A 22,267-nucleotide genomic window follows, 5' to 3' on the forward strand; every position below is an offset into this window, starting at 1 on the left:
GGGAGAAAGAGGGAAGCGAACAACTGTTGCCAGTTGGCTCACAAAATGAGACACAAACCGTGAGGAGATGCATGATTTTATAGTTTACAAAGTTAAAATACAAAGAAATAAACTGTAATTTCATGCCTGGCTACATTTGTTATTAGTAATTTCATAGACACATAACCACAATTTGCTATAACATTATAAAAATAATCATGTTTATATAAACTTATATAAACACTATAAATGAGAAGGACTTCTTTCCTCCTCAATCACCGGGTCTGAATGCAGACACAGTGGATAGCAGTGCAGCAGGTGTCTTGCCCTATCTATTCCAACCATTAACCCTGCTGGTAATCTGATGGATTTTAAACATATGGTGAAAACAGCAGCCTGAACAGTAACAAACTCATCTGATAAAAGACAAAGTCTGCCATTTTCCAATTCTCATACAGCTCTCCCGACAACAAAGCTTGCTGCAAACCAACAGTTTTGCTGTATCGGCCCTGACAGAATCATGGGGAAAAACATGCAACAAATCTCGCGGATCATGGAAACAAACACATACGACCCCTGCCGTGCAGATGCAGTCTCACCCAGTCATTGGATCACAGCTTGGCAGGTCTGCCTTGCCTTCAGAAAGCATGTGCTCTTATGAATAATTAAGAAGCAGGGTCTTCTCATTAGATAAGAAAGCTCAGCTATGAATAATATTGAGAAACTGACGCATCATCACTCCACTAGCAGATTCGCTATACGTCACCGATTTTGATCCCGCCCCAAAAATGATTTTAAACCCGGAAGATGAAATTAGCTGACAAAAGCTCAAAATTATCCAGTTTTGCCCACAATTAAAGCTGACAGGTGCTTTAACATTGTCTAAACTGATGCTCAACACACACAAATCTGTTAAAATCTTAAATATTTCTCAAGAATCTTGAACCTTTAAATAAAAATGAAAAAAAAAGTCACTATTGAAAAATGTTGACTGGTTTGTTTTATAAATCTCTGTTTTGAAGTGATTTGCTTTCTGTAGAGTGTAAATTCAGCATTGCTTATAATCTTAAAAAATATATAAAATTTAAAAAGGAAATATACAGTATAACTTAGTTAAGTAAGAAATACTAGAAGATGGCATTAAATTGCTTGCTTTCAGTGGCTACTTTACCACTGGTTTCACAGCTGTAGCATGACAATGATGTCTTAAAACATTGCCTACAGAGGCAGCTCATTAGACTGAAGAACGGCGCTTGTATTTCTCTCACTCTGCACTACTGGAGCTGTTATTGCTTATGATTCATAGCACATTGTTTCCCCCCAAAATAAGTCCTTTTCTACATGATGCACAAGCACTGCACAAACAAAAACAAGAGAGGTAGACGAGAGTGTGAGTTGAAAAAGGAAAGCAGGCATAAAAAAAACTGAGCAGAGCGGTGGATGAGCGAGAGAAACAAGAGAGTGAGACGCCGGGGGGAAGATAAAGAATATTGTATACAGAAAGTGAGAGAGAGGTGGAAGAAACAGAAGAGCAGAGCGACATATATAATAAAAAACAGAAGCCGAGTCAGAGGAGCGTCGTTAAAGAGACAAAGAGACATGGAGGGATTATTTGTTTCGTTCTTTTGTTTACTCAACTGCTCTGAATAGGAATGGACTTTACCGTCCCGTCGAGAGGAGCCTCGGATGTGCTTCCAGCTCTGCTCCTTCTTTTATCTTGTTCCTCCAGAATGAGAGATGTGTGCACCGTCACACTGGGCTTAAAACCCATTAAGACGGACAGAACAGGGGTCAACAGGCCAGCCACTGATAAGGATGACCAAACTCTATTGCTTTCACACGGACACGTGACTAAACTAAAACACATTTGAACAGATGCACAACTGCGCGGTAAAATATGAGGAAGGCTCTGTTTGTGTCTGCCGCCTCATTATTTCTGCTTATGTCAGGTTCATTAATACACAAAGGTGCTATAGCTTTGTTTTTTCTTGACATACACATGAGTTATGAGGATAAGTTATGGTTCTGCTGTGATCTCGAAACAACCTCTAACCTTAGCTGTATCTGATTCAGTGATCTGTCAGAGTATGAATTGAATTATGATTAACTGATAATACTATCTCACGCCTATTCATAAGTTTTTGATTTGGTGGCTAATTCGTGTGGATTTGTATAATCTTATTCATACATTTTAGTATGATTTTCAAATTCCTCATTGATGGTTGGTTTAAGGCAGGAGTTTGGTGCCACGTCTCTTTTTTATAAAAATCATACATAATTAGATTTCTAAACTCATATGAGTTTGTATGAATTAGCCACTAAACTGACAAAACATTACTTAGATAAGGATCCTAGCGAGATCAGGCTGGTAATACAGTTAATTCTTATTATACGCACATGTACGTTTTTGGTGATGAATTTAATTTTACATATTGTATGATGGTAATTGTGTTTAATATAGTTTAACACATTTGTTTTGTAAAATTATGATGCATGGTTTTGTTATACTTTCAACTATGTCATACTGCATTGTAAAAAATTATATGATCAATTAGTCCTGACAGCATATGTTTTTAGGTCATTGTAACTTATTAAACTAAGTTAATCGTTCTAACTTAAGTTTAGACGTTATGCAGGCTGTTTTAAGTCAGTTTATCATAATATTAGTTCAATGGACTCATAAGGGTATTTTTATTCAACTTAAAACTTTGAGGCGACCGTGTAGTCATGATTATTTTATATAAGTACATTATCAACTTAATATGACAAGAAAAAAAATATTGTGCTTTAGTACAAATATAAAAATATAAAGCTTTAGTACATTTGTAATTCAAAACAACAAAACATTTTTATAATACACTGTACTGCAAGTTTCCCAGTGATGGGTTGCAGCTGGAAGGGCATCTGCTGCGTAAAACATATGCTGTAGAAGTTGGCAGTTCATTTCGCAGTTCATTCTGCTGTGGCGACTCCTGATTAATAAAGGGACTAAGCCAAAAAGAAAATGAATGAATGAACTGTACTGCAAATCACAGTGCGATTCCACTGTAGAAAATAATTAAATGCAAAAGTTTATTCAAATTTACTTTGCAAGTAATTTCAACTTGCATTACATTAGACTCAAAGCATCAATTTTAATCTCATATAACTTAAAAATCAACTTCGAAACCTATTTAGTTAGTTAAATTAACATAAAAGCATGCATTTGGCATACAATTGATCATATCCTTCAGATATTCCCTTGATCCCTTGATCATATTCCTTCAGGTATCAATCTTGCTGATTTGTGTTCAAGAAACATGTTATCTGTGTTGAAAGCAACTGAACTGCTTAATATTTCAGAAGAACTGTAATACTATAATAAATGTAACATCTTTTAAAAACGCTGTATATACACTAAAAAATGCAGGGTTCCACACACTCTCAGAAATAAAGGTACAGGAGCTGTCACTGGGGCAGTACCTTTTCAAAAGGTACATATTTGTACCTGAAGGGTCCATAATGGTATCTCAAAGATTCTTTTTAGGTACATTTGGGTACTAATATGCACCTTTTAGGTACCCCTGTTGACTATTTGGGTACAAATATGTATCTTTTAAAAAGGTACTGCCCCAGTGACAGCTCCTGTACCTTTAATTCTGAGAGTGCACAATTCATTCATGTTATCCCAACACAAATTAATTAAGTTAACTGAACACTTTTAATAGATTTATGTGAATTGAACAAAAAAATTAAGTTGCTCCAATGAAATGAGAATTGTGTTGCTTCAGTTCATTTTAATTTAGTAGTTTGAAAAAGTAAAAAAAATATTACAACATGCATTTTCCCTCCTGTTTTTCTCTCTGTCTTTTTATCTTTAGGACTGGGTGACTGCTACGGATATCCTCATCTCTCTGGACAGACTGAATACTTTTGGAGATGAGTTCTTCAAAGATGCCAAAGTGCTTCGATCATATTTTTATGCCATTTCTGATTTCTCTGTGGGGGGAAGGTAAAAAAACTATATACACAACTACGTTGCATGTGCTTTACCTGCCACCAATGTTGTAGCAGTTGAATATTCTCACAAATAGAAAATGGAAGCAAGTAGAGCAACAAAAAAAGCAACAGACAAAGTGATGAATAAGAGGATTAGAAAGAGAAAAAAACTAAATATCAAGAGGAACTGGGCTTCTGTTGGAAAGAGAGAGAGTTTTTTTCTAGCCGTGTGATCTACTTTCTCCTTCTTCAGTCAGTGTATTTGTAGTATAAACAGGATGTAGAAGAGACAGTGTTTGTGTCTTTGCCACCATCTGTATTTTGTTTGTGTCTGTGTTTGAGTTTGTAAATGTCTGATTTTTTTTTTTTCATTCCATTAGCTCATATATCACAGTGTTGTTTCTCTGATTAGGTCGTTTTCTTTGTAATCAGTTCGGCTAGGATTTTGCAGGGAATTTTTAGAATTTTCCTAAAAATTTGTGGTTTTGTTAAGGTTTTTTCAAAATGTATGTCATTATTTGGTGGCACAGTGTTTAGCACTGTTGCCTCACAGCAAGAAAGTCGCTGGTTCGAGTCCCAGCTGGGCCAGTTGGCATTTCTGTGTGGAGTTTGCATGTTGTCCCCGTGTGGCGTGGGTTTCCTCTGAGTGCTCTGGTTTCCCCCACAGTCCAAAGACATGCGCTATAGGTGAATTGGGTGAACTAAATTGACCGTAGTGTATGAGTGTGTGTGTGAATGAGACTATGGGTGCGTAAAACATCCGCTGCGTAAAACATATGCTGGAATAGTTGGCCGTTCATTCTGCTGTGGTGTCCCCTGATAAATAAGGTACTAAGCTGAAGGAAAATGAATGAATAAATGAATGAATGAATGAATGAATGAATGACATTAATCGCGTTTTTTACAGTAATTGTGTTTGACTGAGAACAATACACATAAATATTGTAACATTTATCTTTTTTCATCTCATTGGAATCCAAGAGGGACCAGTCATGACAAAGGGGTTGTTTACACAAAAATGAAAATTGTGTAATTTACTAATTCTATATTTGTTCCAAACCTATTTGCGTTTCTTTCTCCCAATAAGCAAAAAATAAGATATTATGAACAATGTATAAGGAATACAATAGCCTTTGACACATTATTTTTTGTCATCTACTTTTGCAAGTTAGCCAGTTTCCAACATTTTTTCAGTATTATTTCAAGAGTTCACACTTAGATAATGCTCAACTATTATAGCAAGTTTGGCATGCTGTCCTGGGAGAGAACCCTGAGCTCGGAGACAGATAAGCCTAAGGTTCCCGCCTGATCAATGAGCATTAGGAGGGATACGAGATCAGGTATTTCTCGTGAGCCCCCAGTTCGTTTTTTACCTGTTCTTTGGTTAATATGGTGATTCTAATTGATTCAGTATGTATGCGATAAGTGCTTGTGACTTTTATTACGATTTGCTTATGTACATGTTTTTAGACTGTGGAAACCAGAGGGAAAACCAACGCAGACAGGGGAAGAACATGCAAACTCCGCGCAGAGAGTACCGACTGGCTCAATTAGAACTTGAACCATTGGCCCTCCCACTGAAAGGCAGCAGCGCCAGCCACTGAGTCGCCGTGTTGCCCGATCATAGAATTGAGGGGAAGGGAAGGACAGAGGGGGTTTCCAAAACAAAGATAGGGAATGAAGTTTAGGCAGGATATTTAAAGTAATTTTGGAATAATCCGATAGGCTAGCTAATGATTAGCGATGAGGATCAGCTGTAGTTAATCATATCACATGCTCCTCTCAAAATTAGTTCGTGAAACTTCACTTTGTATTCAAGAAAAAAAGAAGCTTATATATGTAAACCACTTTCGAATATGTAAATGTTGAGTAAATTTTCAATTTTGGGTGAACTGTCTCTTTAATCCTGGTCATCATTGCGAGTTAAGAAAGCACACAAGGCTTGTTAAGATAATTCCTCATATAATGAATGCAACATCTTCACTGATTAGTATGTGTTCCACTTTTCTGACAGTGTTTATCAACTTTACCAACTCATATTCTCTTCTCCCCATAGCATAAAGTAATTTGCCCTGTGTTTTGGTGTCATTTGGTTTTAAATTCTACCATCTGGCTCATTTGTTTCTCCCGCCTCAGTATGCCACATCCTGAGCTTATTTTTAAGGCTGTTTTTTTATGTGTCCACAGAAAACAATGAGCCTTGAAAGTAGACTAATAATGATGTCTCTCAACTGTCTTGCAGATGCAAGTGTAATGGCCATGCCAGTGACTGTGTGGTCAATGACGAAGGCCGTTCGGTGTGTGTTTGCGAGCATAACACCGCAGGGGTCGACTGTCAGCTCTGTGCTCCCTTCTACCAGGACAGACCTTGGGCACGAGCCACTGCTCATTCTGCCAACCAGTGTGTGAGTGAGTACGGCCTCATTTTGTGACTTTTTAGTAATACTTTGTTGTTTGTGACACTGACGGCTGTTAAGTGAAATGATTAGATTTCATAAATAAAATAAAGCAAATAAATAATATGACATACAAATATGGGATCAAATCTTCAATCAGTTTTCAAGTTCTGTTTCACTAAATAAGGAGTCACTTTTTTATGGTGTATCTTTGATATATTTTTGTAGCAAAATACTCATAACTAATATCTGTTGCAATTGTAATGTGAACGGGACGCTGGCAAGGGAGGTGTGGATCCATAAACCATAAACGCAGGTTTATTGAGAATAGTCAGGCAAGCAATGGTCACAATTAGGAGCAAACAGATGTATGCAGGCAAATCCAGATTCATAGTCAAAAACACAGGCAATTGGCCAGTATAGGCAGGCAGCAGACAGCATAAACAAACAAACAAGGCAAGGGTCAAAACATGGCTAGACAAGGCAAGGAAAACTTGTTGTAATGTCACAAAACTGTAAAACAAGACTCAGCAATGTATGTGTGTTTGAGAGGTGTACATATAGTCTGTGTAATTAGTCCTGAACAGCTTCAGCTGTGTCTGTTTGCAATCATGGGGATCTAGGCCAGGTGTGTGAGTGGTGCATGACTGGATATGTAGTTCTTTTGTTGGCAGAGTTCTCCAGCGATCTGCATGGGCTAGATTGCAGGTGACTGTGTACAATAACAAATAACAAAATAAACAAAATAATCTTAATAACAAAATAAACACAAGAAAAAGGACTGTGGCATCTGATCTTAGTTATGTAGAATGTTTGCATTAAATTTGCAATTCACTTGCATTGTGTTGATAGATTAGGTCATTAAAATGACATTATTATAATTATGAGTTATGTAACTTTCATTTTCATTTGTTTGAAATGTCCAATGACCACATAATAATAATAATAATTTTTAAAAATCAATCTACAGGCTTCCATAGTCAGCTTAGGTGTAAATGCATGTTTTCTTATTTGTTTTCTTCTTATTATTATTATTCATTCATTCATTTTCTTTTTTCGGCTTAGTCCCTTTATTAATCTGGGGTTGCCACAGCGGAATGAACCATCAACTTATCCAGCATATGTTTTTTTACGGTGCGGATGCCCTTCTAGCTGCAACCCATCTCTGGGAAACATCCATACACACTCATTCACACTCATACACTACGGACAGTAATTTACCTGTACCGCATGTCTTTGGACTGTGGAGGAAACCGCAGCATCCGGAGGAAATCCACACGAATACAGGGAAAACATGTAAACTCCACACAGAAATGCCAACTGACCCAGCCAAGGCTTGAACCAGCAACCTTCTTGCTGTGAAGCAACAGCACTACCCACTGCGCCACCGCGTTGGCATTATTATTATTATTATTATTATTATTATTATTATTATTATCATTATTATTATTATTATTATTATTATTATTATTATTATTATTATTATTATTATTAATACATGCTGCTCACACATTGGAAATGAAAATTTTATTACTACTTGAGAATTTTTACATATAGAAATAAACAGAAACTAACTCATTTGCTGGTCAATGCATTTGAATTATTAGGCTTTAATTATTTTACACAATTGGCCTGATGAAACCTGAAGATGTTTAAAATCATCAGTTGTTATTACTGTTATTGTCGTTGTTGTTTCAGCCAAGCTAAAATAAAAGTGTATAAACAAAACGATAAGCTAAATAGATAAACTAAAAATAATAGATAGGTAAATAACTAAAATAATAGGAATTATAGGATTGACATTCACTACATTAAAAAAACTTTTATTTAATTGTATATATATTTAATTGTATATTTCCATTTTCTGAGTTTTATCATCTGGTACATACATTTTGTGAGACTGTTGTAATTATAATCAAGAAGAAATCCTAAAAAATGTATCTGACCCCAAGTAAATTATATGTTACATTGTATGATTAAGCTTAACAGTGTTTTTCATTTTACTAATTGCCAATCTGTGTTGTGGAAATTAAATCAGCCGAATGTTTTAACTGTTTATAAGTACACCCCTCAAAAATTTACCTTTTATATATATATATATATATTCGCTTGAATTTAATTGTATTGTATCTTTCAATTTCTAAATATGTTTGGTGACTAAAATATTATTTTAATAAACATATCTGTTTTGTTTAAATGCACTAAAATACATTGACTATTCACTGAGAAATGGATAAAAATAATCATTTTCAAAATGGGTTGTACTCAATTATGCTGAGCACTGTACGTATATATATATATATATATATATATATATATATATATATATATATATATATATATATATATATATATATATATATATATATATATATATATATATATATATATAACATTTCCTAACAAAGGCCAGAAATTATCTTAAAATTTTGTAAAATTCGAGAATTGCATTGCATTTTTAAATTATAAATATTTTTGGAAGATCTTGTTTCCTTCACTACACTGATTTTGAAATGCAGTCTTACATTTAGATGCTCACACAAGTCATTAATTCAATCAAGCACATCATTTAGACTTTTAGCACTCTAACTAAGGAAGTTTCACTCATGTTTGTGTGTGTGCTGTCATGCGTCACTGGTAAATACTTTAGGGGGATGCTATAATTGGCAATTTTGATAAACCCGTAAGGAGAAAAAAGCCATGTTAATTATTTTCATTCGGTATTCCACTAAGCTCCACGTTCTTTTAATTAACTCTCTGTTTCAGTGGTCAGCAGATGGGTTTCTGTTGGTAATTGTTGTGCCTTCTCATCAAAGTGGATTTAATGAATAAACAAGTTTTTGGTGGTTGCAAAAGCAGCACTATGTGTCGGTAAGGAGGTGGAATCAACCAGGGATGCATTGCCTGCATGGCCGCTCCTCACAGTTCTTCATCACAGACACTGCCAATTTTAGGATTTGCATGGCAGACTCTGAGACATGCTGCCATATGCCTCTTTCGTAATGCTTCAAACAGATACATTAATTGAGGAAGGATGTCTTCTTTACCCTCCATTAGATGTAGAGAGAAACTGTGAAGGACTTGCTTGGAAAAATAAGCCTTGATTCCTTCTTGCGGTTGTTTTACTCTCTGTGTTGTCTTCTATCTTTTTTCATCTACAAAAAAGTAATAGAAGAGCAATTAAAACAACCTGGAATTTTTAGCATACCACAACCACCCTTAAATATATACAGTTGATGGAACACAATTAATTGTTATTGTTTACTCACCCTCTTAGTCATCCACAAATTAAAATATTTCTGATATTCAATTCAGAGGCAACAAAGGTCCCGAGACATTTATTTATTGTTTTGTTTTTTGTTTGTTTTTATAACAGTGAAAGTGTATCCAATGTTTTAGTTTAAATCCACAATGGGCTGTCCAGAGCCTTCCCCAGAGTCAAAAAAAACTTGTAAAAACTACTTTGTTTGCTAATGTTTTTTACTTTCTGATCAGGTAATCAGGACAAATTTATTACAGGCAATATTATGTATTGCCATTATAGTCAGCAAAAGTATTGTACCTGTAGTAAATGTGCACCAGGACATGAAGAAAAAAGTCATTTTTACTGTTTTTATTTTTACTGTAATTGTTCTTGGAGCTTCATATGTTTACAGTTGAACCACTAAAGTCACATGGAATGTTTTGACTGTTTTAGGTTCCTTTTCTGGACTTTGCACGTCTCTGGACCCTTGCAGTCTATGAAGGGTCGGAGAGCTCTCAGATATCTAAAATATATTTCAATATATTTCAATATATATGTGTATATAAGTGTATATATATATGTATATATATATATATATATATATATATATATATATATATATATATATATATATATATATATATATATATATATATATATATATATATATATATATATATATATATATATATATATATATACATATATATATATATATATATATATATATATATATACACACATATATATATATACACATATATATTAAAATATATTTTAGATATCTGACAGCTCAGATGAGAGCTCTCCGACCCTTCATAGACTGCAAGGGTCCAGAGACGTGCAAAGTTTATTATTATATTATTAACAGAATTTTCATTTTTGTGTGAATTAATTCTTTATATTTTTCTGTTATAAAAAAGCTAAACAAAAAAAAGTAACATTCATTCATTCATTTTCTTGTCGGCTTAGTCCCTTTATTAATCTGGGGTCGCCACAACGGAATGAACCGCCAACTTATCCAGCATTTGTTTTATGCCCTTCCAGCCACAACCCGTCTCTGGGAAACATCCACATATACTCACTTACACTCGTACACTATGGACAATTTAGCCTACCCAATTCACCTGTACCGCATGTCTTTGTACTGTGGGGGAAACCGGAGCACCCGGAGGAAACCCATGCGAACACGGGGAGAACATGCATACTCCACACAGAAACACCAACTGACCCAGCCGAGGCTTGAACCAGCGACCTTCTTGCTGTGAGGCGACAGCACTATCTACTACGCCACTGCCTCAAAAAAGTAACATAAATATGTAAACTATGAAACATACTTTTTAGGATTTACACTACCGGGTCAAAAATTTGGGGTCAGTAGGACTTTTAAACGTTTTAAAATAAGCTTAACCTGCTCACCAAGGCTGCCTTTATTTTATCAAAAATACAGTACAAATTGTAAAATTGTGAAATGTTATTGCACTATAAAACAATTTAATTTAATCATTTATTCCGGTGATTTTAAAGGTGAATTTTCAGCGTCAGAGTCAAACAATCCTTCAGAAATCACTCTAATATTTATTATTATTATTATGATTATTATAATTTTTTTTTATTATTATTTATTTATTATTTTTTTATAATTTTTTTTTTTTTTGTAATAGTATTAAAAGTAAAAATGACTGAAGTAATAAATTCATTTGAAACTACATACAATAAGAAAGCAGTTTTTTAAAATGTTAATAAATATATAACAATTTAACAATTTTTTTTTTTACATTTAATAAATGCCGCCTTGATGAGTTTTCTTGAAAAAAAAAAAACATGGAAAAAAAACTGACCCCAAACTTTTGACCGGTAGTGTAAATATGTGGTGTGTGTGTGTCTGCGCACGCATGTGTATTTTATTTTTTGACTGTTTAGGAATATTATTTAAATGACAGTTTTTTGTCTTTATTAAAAAGTATCATAAGTCTGAAAAGCACATTGTCTTTGATAAGCACTCCTCCTTTTCTGTTGTTCCTATCTTCTAGTGCAATAGTGAGAAATTCTTTCTTCAGCGGCAAGCTCAAGAAACTGTGTCCCATTAGAGAGCGATAATGTGATGGTTATTGCGGAGTCAATAGGCTGACGGAACTGTAATAAAACGAATAATGTCCCACAATGCCCCCCTAGGTGACGGGTCCATAAAAAAGCTGACTTTGTGCGTTCTGGTTCGATGATATGTTGAGGAGAAGCGGCCTGTGGCAGGGGAGCTTATTAGGTAGTGTGTGTGATCTAAAGCCTATTGGAACTGAACAAGCTTTTGACCTAAAAGTTGAAATGAATGCCCATTGCTGTTTCTCATCAGTTGCTCTTTCTGTTTCTCCTCGGCTTCGTCTGTATGTTTCTCAGGGTGCAACTGCAGTGGTCTTGCTGATGAATGCGTGTTTGATGTGGAGCAGTACCGCAGCACGGGACGAGGGGGGCGCTGTTTCGGCTGCAGGGAAAACACTGCTGGTCCTCACTGTGAGCAGTGCAGAGAAAACTACTTCAGATCATCAACACTGCAGCCCTGCCAAAACTGTAACTGCAATGCATTGGGTGAGTTATATATGCATACTCAAGGAACCAATAGTGCAACAGTCACACCTGTAGACATAATGCGTAGTATTTCAATGCATGAAATCAATTTGTTGACCTGCTAGCACCACAACCATTATATACAGTTGAAGTCAGAATTAGTAGCCCCCCTGTTTCCCTTTTTCCCATTTCTGTTTAACGGAGAGAAGATTTTTTTTCAACACATTTTTAAACATAATAGTTTTAATAACTCATTTCTAATAACTGATTTATTTTACCTTTGCCATGATGACAGTAAATAATATTTGACTAGATATTTTTCAAGACACTTCTATACAGCAGGGACATTTAAAGTCTTAACTAGGTTAATTAGGTTAACTAGGCAGGTTAGGGTAATTAAGCAAGTTATTGTATAACAGTGGTTTGTTCTGTTGACTATCGAAATCAAATATAGCTTAAAGGGGCTAATAATTTTGACCTTAAAATGGTGTTTAAAAAATTTAAACTGCTTTTATTCTAGCCGAAATTAAACAAAAAAGACTTTCTCCAGAAGAAAAAATATTATCAGACATACTGTGAACCTGTCCTTGCCCTGTTAAACATAATTTGGGAAATATTTAAAAAAGAAAACAAAATTCAAAGGGGGGCTAATAATTCTGACTTCAACTGTATATATATGTATGTACATACACAAAAATTAAAAGCTGCTTTTATTCTAGCCAAAATAAAACAAATAGACTTTCTCCAGTAGAAAAAATATTATCAGACATAATGTGAAAACATATTATCGGACGCCTTTGGAAACTTTTTTTTCTTGATTGGTTACTGAACAAAAGCACTGTTAAACTTACTTTTAAATTTTTAAGCCTTTTAAATTAGACTTTAAGCTGTATCTTGCAAAATGACAAAAAAAATGTCATTGTGTCAATGACAAAATAAATTAGTTATTAAAACTGTTATGTTTAAAAAATGTGCTGTAAAATTCTTACATTTTTAAAAAATGACAGGAAGATTAATGTATCGATTGATTCATTCATTCATTTTCCTTCAGCTTAGTCTTTATGTCAGAGGTCCCTACAGCAGAATGAGCCGCCAACTATTCCAGCATATTTTAAATGCAGCAGATGTCCTTCCAGCCGCAACCCAGTATTGGGAAACATCTATACAGACTTATTCACACACAAACACTACGTATAATTTAATTTATTCAACTCACATTTACCGTATGTCTTTGGACTGTGGGGGAAACCGGAGCACCCAAAGGAAACCCACGCCAACACGGGAAGAACATGCAAAATCCACACAGAAATGTCCAGCCGGGACTCAAACCAGTGACCCTCTTGCTGTGAGGTGACAGTGCTAACCACTGAGCCACAGTGTTGCCCAAGATTAATATAATATACACACAAATGTACTTTTACAGTAAAAGTTATGTCTTGCCTAAAGAAATTTTAGTTTTGTTCTTTATTCAAACATATTAATGTAGATTTTCTGAATATTTTGCACATCTGTGCTTGAAGACTGCTAAAAGTTTTACATTTGTTTGGTGTTTCATTTGCGATAACAATACTTTAATCAAGTTGAGTATTTTCAAGTTTACAACATAGCATGCTCTACATCAGAGCTAGGCATTTTGCGACCACTGGACTTCTTTAATCAAAGTATGTATCTAATATAAATTTAACTCCAAACAGGGCCTTGCAATGCGCAGGTCTGATATTGCAAGTCAACAAAAGGGGACTTTCACATATAGCATCTATTGCACGCTCAGTTTCGCTATTTAAAATAGAGGCGCATGGGTTCCGCGTGCAAACAGGAAGAGATGCACATGAGGTATGTCACGCTCACGTTTCAGGGCCCACGAGTTGAGAAAAATCTAAACATTTCAGAGTGCCGCAAGCGAACTATGAGTCATGTGACGGGAACCAACCAGGCAGCTTCACACTTTGTATGGGATTACACAGTAATAAAGGTAGACTAATTAACTCAGATTAACGATTTAACAAATCCAGAAACAGATCCTCTCAGGGATGATCATTACATCACATATCCACCTCACATTCAACCTGGCTTCAGTGCACTTGTTTAGCCAAACACAGGCAAGAATCCTTTCACTGGACATAAGAAATAATAAATGAATCAATAAATAAATGTTAAGAAACTAAAGTGAAGCAATCAAACAAACAACCCTGTGGCATTTATATGAAGTTGATATTGTAATGCTGATCTTTAAAATACTTTTTCTTTGTAAAGTTGATCCTTTGTTGGGCGTCACGGTGGCGCAGTGAGTAGCACGATTGCCTCACAGGTTGCTGGTTCGAGCCTTGGGTTAGGGTCATTTGCATTTCTGTGTGGAGTTTGCATGTTCTCCCCGTGTTCGCGTGGGTTTTCTCCGGGTGCTCCGGTTTCCTCCTCAAGTCCAAAGACATGTGGTATAGGTGAATAGGGTAAGCTAAAATTGATCGTAGTATATGTGTGTGAATAAGTGGATGTTTCCCAGTGATGGGTTGCAGCTGGAAGGGCATCCACTGCGTAAAACATATGCTAAATAAGTTGCCGGTTCATGCTGCTGTGGCGACCCCAAATTAATAAAGGAGCAAAGCCGAAAAGAATATGAATGAATGAATGATCCTTTGTTAAACTTTAGAGTTTTAATGAATGTTTATTGAATAGTTTCAAATATTTTTTTAATACAAATTAACTGTATTGGTCTGGCCCTCTAAAGCTGCCCCAGAGTCTAATGTGACCTCCAATTGTCAACCCCTGCCCTACATTGTTTAAATAAACTTGTAGGGTTATTAAAAGCAAAAATGTTGTGTTACTGTCTTATCTAGGCTTCACTTTTGACCTGTGCTTTTTATTTTCAAATATACAGCTCTAAAGAACTTTGGAGAAAATGAGTCACACACACACAGTCAAAATATGGATATTCTTTCTTTTAAATATTAATCAGCATTCTGAAAGTGCAGTATTAATGAACCTAAATTCCTAGATTTCTTTGAAAAAGTAAACAAGAAGTAGTCTTTTCAATTTATTGGACACTGTTTAATTACACGCTAATTGTGTTCGTCTTGTATCTGAAATATCTGATTTAGCTTCAGGTGACAAAATGTGTGCATAAGATAGGTTAAAATTAACATTTTTTGTTGGCTGAATTTTTAGAGGAGGAAATGATTCTTTAATGCGACTGAAACGATCAATGCGTTCATTAAAAAACCCCGAAGGCTTTGAAAGTGTGTGAAAAGCTGTCTTCCCTCATGTGTGTATCTCCAGGCTCTGTGAGGTTGCAGTGTGATGCAGATGGAGTGTGTGTTTGCTGGCCAGGTGTGTCTGGTGTGAAGTGTGACATTTGCAAGTCTGGCTTCCATTCTCTTGGCCCTGGTGGATGCAGGTAATGAGAGCAAGAGTATCACTACCAAGAATTCATCAAATGAGGAAGAAAAAAAGAAACATTTGCTTCTTGCATGCAGAAATATCTGACTACAACAGTGGGAAATCTTGACTCATTCTGAGCAGAATAATAATAATACACAACAACAACAACAACAGTATGAAAAAATTACATAATAATAATTATTATTATTGATATTATTATTATTATTATTATTATTATTAAAACAATCTATACATCTACCACTGAATTACCAGTGAAAAATAAATAAACACTAAGAAAATGTAGGTAAAAGAGTGAAAATAAAGCTAAAAGCAAAATATATAGTCTCTATCAAAGGGGTGGTCCACTACATTATCATTATATACAATATTTTAAACTTTAGTTGATGTGTAATGTAGATGTGTGAACATAAACAACATCTCTGAATGTTAAACGCTCAAAGTTCAATTGAAAGGGAAACATCGGCTTTTACAGAGTTATAAAGCGAACAAAGTTTGGGGACTCGAAAAAAAATACATCCAGGTTAGTGAGATCACAAACGCTTCAGGTCATTCACCATGCGCATAAACACTCTGCACAGCAAAGTGGCGTGGCCAGAGGCGCTGTAATGTTACAGCAGAGAAAGCTAACTCGCTACTAATTCCACAGAGCTTCTTCTGTTTCTGAATTTGGGCTTCCAAAGGACACGACACAAAGAGAGAAGTGCTTACAGTTTAATTTTGATAATGTTTCAGAGAATTATAAAAAATATATAGCACTAGCATTTGACAAAGGACAGCTTCCAGAATCTCTCCCAGTTCAGTGCTGGATTTGGCTAAAAACTCCTCAAAGAAGGAGCAGCTCCAACCATAATAAAAGAAGCTGTGAATTGTGGGCCACAACCTGTAAGTATTTTCATTTGTTAAAATTGATCCATTACATGCATAGTGTCTAGCGTTAACGGTATGTTGTAGCAAGGACATAAACAAGGATGTAAACAACAAGAAATGCTGTTTGGCACCGCTAACAATTTAGCTACAAATTCATATTTATCCATCAAACCCCTGTAAACACCCCCAATCTTCCCTAGCGCTGCAGTGTCTCTCTATGCAGCCGCTTTCCCTGTGTTCTACATTTCGAATAACGAACTAGCAAAAGATATGTGAACATTTCATACTACTTACACATGCTTATTCCGAATATATGTGAAAGACACTTGTCAGATTTAATTTTAGAGAGCAGGTGTGAGCTTCAGCTGTGTCCTCTTCATATTCTGTCTGATTCAGGCAAACTGCTGCAGCTAACAGCTAAACTGATTGAAAGTATTTATACAGCAGAGACAAAGTTTGTAGGGGCATGATGCTTTTCCTGGTAATGTGGAGCCAATCCGAGAATCAAAGCACATTATGTTAGCTGACCAATCAGAGCCTTTTGAGGGCGGGCCTTTCGGAGGAACTAGGAAATATAACAGTTGTTTTCATGTTAGCTGAGCAGCAGTATTTAATTAAAGTAAGATATCTGAAAAAATAACATGATTTTTTCAAATGAAGCATGAGCACACATTGCTTTGTATCTTATAAACACACCCAAGCCTTAAAAATACACTCTGGACCACCCCTTTAAATTTCTGTGTTCTTGCTGATTTGGACCTTAAGCATTTCTTATTATTTTTTTCAGTAGTGCTGATAAACATTTTAGTTGAAATCATTTTTAATTTTTTGGGATTATTTGATAATTATTTTACTTGTAATACAAATATTTTATTACTATTAATGTAAATGTTTCTATTTTTACTTTCAATCAATTTTGACTCTTATTTCAGTTTCTCATTACAATTTGCATTTGTTTTTATAGTTTTATGTTGTTATGACAAAGAAAGAAAGAAAGAAAGAAAGAAAGAAAGAAAGAAAGAAAGAAAGAAAGAAAGAAAGAAAGAAAGAAAGAAAGAAAGAAAGAAAGAAAGAAAGAAAGAAAGAAAGACCATGGTCTTTGCAGGGTCTTAAAGTATTAAAAGTTGATAAATCAATGTAGAGAAATTTAAGGCCCTTAAAAAGCATTAAATTCTTAAATGCTATTTTGCAAGGTATTACATTTTATATCATTTTTGATTATGCAGTGTATGGTTGTATGCTAATGTTTGCCTGAATTAAATCTGCGAATATCAGGATGCTGTGTAGTTTAAGTTAAAATCTCAGTGCCAGTGTTTCTGATTGAAAAGTGGTTGTAAAGTCTTAAAATGTATGGAAAAATACATTGAATTTTACTCTCTGATACCTGTATATACTCTGAAGAAAGAAAGAAAGAAAGAAAGAAAAAGAAAGAAAGAAAGAAAGAAAGAGAAAGAAAGAAAGAAAGAAAGAAAGAAAGAAAGAAAGAAAGAAAGAAAGAAAGAAAGAAAGAAAGAAAGAAAGAAAGAAAGAAAGAAAAGGAAAAAAAGAAACTACAGTATTGAGCTGCGTACAGATTTTATGCACCTGAGGAAATGCATATGCATACTCAATGACGCAAATAATGGTGTAATTCTGAAGAAAACACAAGAGAGAGGGAAACGTCAAACAAAAATTTTATACACCACTACACTTGCATGTGGTCCATGTGGGTCAGTGTTTTTGGGTGCAAATTAGTTGGTTCACTGGAGCAAAACCTGAATGAAAAGAGATGAAAACAAAAAAAAAGGAGAGGAGGGAGGTTACTTGTCAGGTAGGAGAATTATGGGTAATGGCAAGCCAAGTAAAACTGTAGTTTCAGGCCATGTAGCAGATCATGGAAAGATAAAAAAAAAATACAAGTTTCCACCAGATAGAGCAGCTCTGACCTGAGGCTATCAGCCAACTGACCGCCACAATTCAGGCACATCAGCTGTGGCTCTGTCATCTGTGTATATCAGTGCATGTGTGTGTCTTCAATCAGGTTGTGTGACTGTGATGAGAGGGGCAGTGTAGGAGTGTGTTCAGCTGAAGACGGACGCTGCCACTGCAAAGCAAATGTGGAGGGACAGTCCTGCAACAGGTCATCTCCGTCACCTTTACACTCATGTCTATGCCAAATCTGTTCTTGTTTTTATTTTCCCATTATTTTATAATAAGATACATTATTTAGCACAGAGTGAATCTGTAACTGCAAAAGTGCAAATAATTCATAAATCAACCATTTGCATATTTTGCATAGAAATTTGTATCACCACAAAATAAGTTGTGCCACACCCGTATGCCGCAAAATTGACTTATTGACAGAGAAAAATTAAATAAATGCTTGGTTGCTTTGGTTTAGTCGCATTTTACAATTACAAATATTAGAAACACAGAATTTTGTTTCCCTTATCCTACAACAAATGATATAATATAATATAATATAATATAATATAATATAATATAATATAATATAATATAATATAATATAATATAATATAATATAATATAATATACTATAATATAATATAATATAATTTAATATAATATAATATAATATAATATAATATAATATAATATAATATAATATAATATAATATAATATAATATAATTATAATATAATATAATATAATATAATATAATATAATTTAATATAATATACTATAATATAATATAATATAATTTAATATAATATACTATAATATAATATAATATAATTTAATATAATATACTATAATATAATATAATATAATATAATATAATATAATATAATATAATTTAATATAATATACTATAATATAATATAATATAATATAATATAATATAATATAATATAATATAATTTAATATAATATAATTTAATATAATATAATATAATATAATATAATATAATATAATATAATATAATATAATATAATATAATTTAATATAATATAATATAATATAATATAATATAATTTAATATAATATAATATAATATAATATAATATAATATAATATAATATAATATAATATAATATAATTTAATATAATAAAATGTACGGGGTGTAAATAAATAGACATATAAAAATACAAATACATAGGCAGACCAACTAGTTATTTACATTTTTTTTGGTTTGATTACTCATATCGCCTCCTAACTCTGATGATCCAGATTATATAATGTTAAAGCCATTTAATGCTTTCTTTTGTCATTTGTTATAGGTGTAGGCCAGGATCCTTCAACCTCCAGCTGGAGAATCCAGAGGGCTGCAATAAATGCTTTTGCTTTGGTCACTCCCTCGCCTGTTCCTCCTCCAATCAGTACACGCCAATTAATATTACTTCAGACTTTCTAGAAGGTAATTGATCCAACATTAATGTGGGTTTGCTACTTTTTACATATTGAAAAGCAATGTTCACAATGTTCTCACCCCCTGTTGCCATCACACACATTTTTTTATCACTCACTTAACACAATTATATTAAAATAATTGTTTTAGATAACTGGAGGTAAATTTTAGGTGATTTCTGACAAGTAATTTTAACAATTAACAAGTAACAAGTATTTTACAGTTTATTAAAGGTCCCTTGAATTTATTTGATGGGCTTGAGCTCAACCAATCTCACTGGCAGAACTGTGATAAAATCAAAAGGCTTTTTTAAAATCCTTTTTCAGTTGAGATTTTGTCAAATATCAATTAAAAATGCACATTTCAAAGCACTTCACGGGACCTTTAAGTAAACATACAGGGAGGCCAAAAAAACTGGCACCACATTGACAGTCATTTTTAACAAAGTTTTGTGTTTTAATTCTGAATTTAAATGAATGATGCTGAATAATTTCTTTAACATTTTTTATTATTCAAATTTTGCCCATTTTGCATTCAAAGTGAACAATCAAAATTGTGACAATGATCATCTGGCCCTTTGCTTTGCCAGATGTTCTTACATCTATTGAAGCATTTGGAGTTCACTCAAGTGCTGCTGTCATTAAAGCAAAATAGAGACAATTCAAATAATGAAACATTCTGTAACGGACAGAACTTAAATGTAACAATTTTCAAATCAGAATATGCTACATTCATATAATTTGCACAAACACAAAAGTAATTTATGTTTTCGAGATGCATTATTTAATACAGAAATGCTATTTACAAATTGACAAAGCTTCAGTTCATTTTATCTGGATGCACTTGTGGGTGCACAAAAACACAAGAAACATTTATTTTCAGAAGCCCTATGTACTTTCATTTTTAGGCAAAAGAATGGAAATACTTAAAAATGTAACCTAATATTCACCTAGGTGGAGAAACAGAACGTTTACTGAACATTTATTTTGTAATTAACAATTTGTATTGAAAGAACGCAAAGTGAAAGCTGGTTTCACTAATGATCTGAGACTTGTGTGTTCACTGTGTTTAGATCCAGATGGCTGGAAGGGTGTTTTCTCTAGAGGCCATGAACAATCTCTGATCTGGAAGGAGGGAGAAGTCTATCTGTTGCCCTACAAAGAGGAGAATGGCTTCTACAAAGCACCTGGTAGGAAAGCAAATGCACACTTCTTGGTTGCCTGCTTCGAAATTACCTTTGACTGGTTACCAGATTTACAATCTCTGTCACAGTGGTCAAGGTGTTAAATAGTATATGCTTCCAAATAAAGAAAGTGTATAAGACAAAAAATTATGTAAAATTAATTCACATAATTTGCATAAATAGTTTAAAACAGAACCTACATTTAATAAATGTTTAGGCCTAACAAATAAGATGTATGTAATCTGATTGAAAATAAAATTTCCATCCATTTGGATTACATACTTGTATATTTGACATTTTATAGATTGTTTTAAACACTTATTATTTTGAGGCGGTTGCGCTGGACACTTGAAGAGATTATTTATTTATTGAAGAGAGTGCTTTGTATGTCTATGTCTTTATGTCCATTTGTTGTTGTCACTTTGTGAGTTTGGACACTTGACGAGATTATTTATTTATTTATTTAGTTTTTTTTAAGAGAGTGTTTACTATGTCTATGTTTTATGTCTTTATGTCTATTTGTTGTTGTTACCATGTTAGTTTTTTCTTTTAACATAATTGAACTAATAAAATTTATGTGACAAATTAAGCAAATAAGAACAAGATTTATGTAATAACATCAATACATCCAGTTACTTTTAAATGCTTCCTATTAATTAATCTATTGTGTGGATTGTGGAGCTGTGTCAATTTTGCCCCTGAATATACAGTAGGTAAACCATAAAATTTAGCTAATTGAATCTGGCTTTGTCTACAGCTAGATATATTTATACCATATTAATTTTAGCATATTAAATCTAATTTTATTCAATGTTAACAGATTTAGATGGATTCTCAGGAATCTGAGAGTATTCATTTTAAAACAACTGACAAATTAAATAAAATCAAAAGGTTGCAAAAAGTTAATGATAAACTTCATCATGATTAATTTTTGAGAGTACTATACACTGTAAAAATCTGTTAATTAAGATTTTATGTCAGTGCTTAGTGAATGGATAATTTCCGATCAGAACAAAACAAGGAAATAAAAGTTACCGTGACTGACATCCACCACACAATTTCAGTTTTCCTGGAACATGCCGTTACTAGGCAGTTGTATTGGTTGTAACAAGCAAACATGTAGCTACAGACATAAATCGTATGACATATCACTATTCAGTTTACTAATACCACTGACATTCAGTTCACTTCACTATTAAGTGCCAAGCGAAAATGACTCTGTCTAATCTTCAAGAAGAGCCCACAGTTACCTCTTCCGTCATGTTTTCTGGCTGACTTGAGATCGCTTTGCTTCTGTCTTTCGCTATCCTG

At 33.8% G+C, this 22,267-nt stretch overlaps 1 protein-coding gene across 1 annotated transcript in view; it reads left to right on the forward strand.

Annotated features, from left to right (window-relative positions):
- lamc3 (laminin, gamma 3) overlaps positions 1-22,267 on the forward strand; it is a 141,094-nt gene that overhangs the window by 35,110 nt on the left and 83,717 nt on the right. The window contains exons 3-9 of the mRNA XM_056458058.1: positions 3,840-3,970; positions 6,200-6,366; positions 11,992-12,180; positions 15,433-15,550; positions 18,443-18,541; positions 19,646-19,782; positions 20,846-20,962. Coding sequence (XP_056314033.1) covers positions 3,840-3,970; positions 6,200-6,366; positions 11,992-12,180; positions 15,433-15,550; positions 18,443-18,541; positions 19,646-19,782; positions 20,846-20,962 — 958 coding nt within the window. The remainder of the gene's footprint in view (positions 1-3,839; positions 3,971-6,199; positions 6,367-11,991; positions 12,181-15,432; positions 15,551-18,442; positions 18,542-19,645; positions 19,783-20,845; positions 20,963-22,267) is intronic.

The sequence above is a fragment of the Danio aesculapii genome, chromosome 5 (genome assembly GCF_903798145.1).
Source record: "Danio aesculapii chromosome 5, fDanAes4.1, whole genome shotgun sequence".
Lineage (NCBI taxonomy): Eukaryota > Metazoa > Chordata > Actinopteri > Cypriniformes > Danionidae > Danio > Danio aesculapii.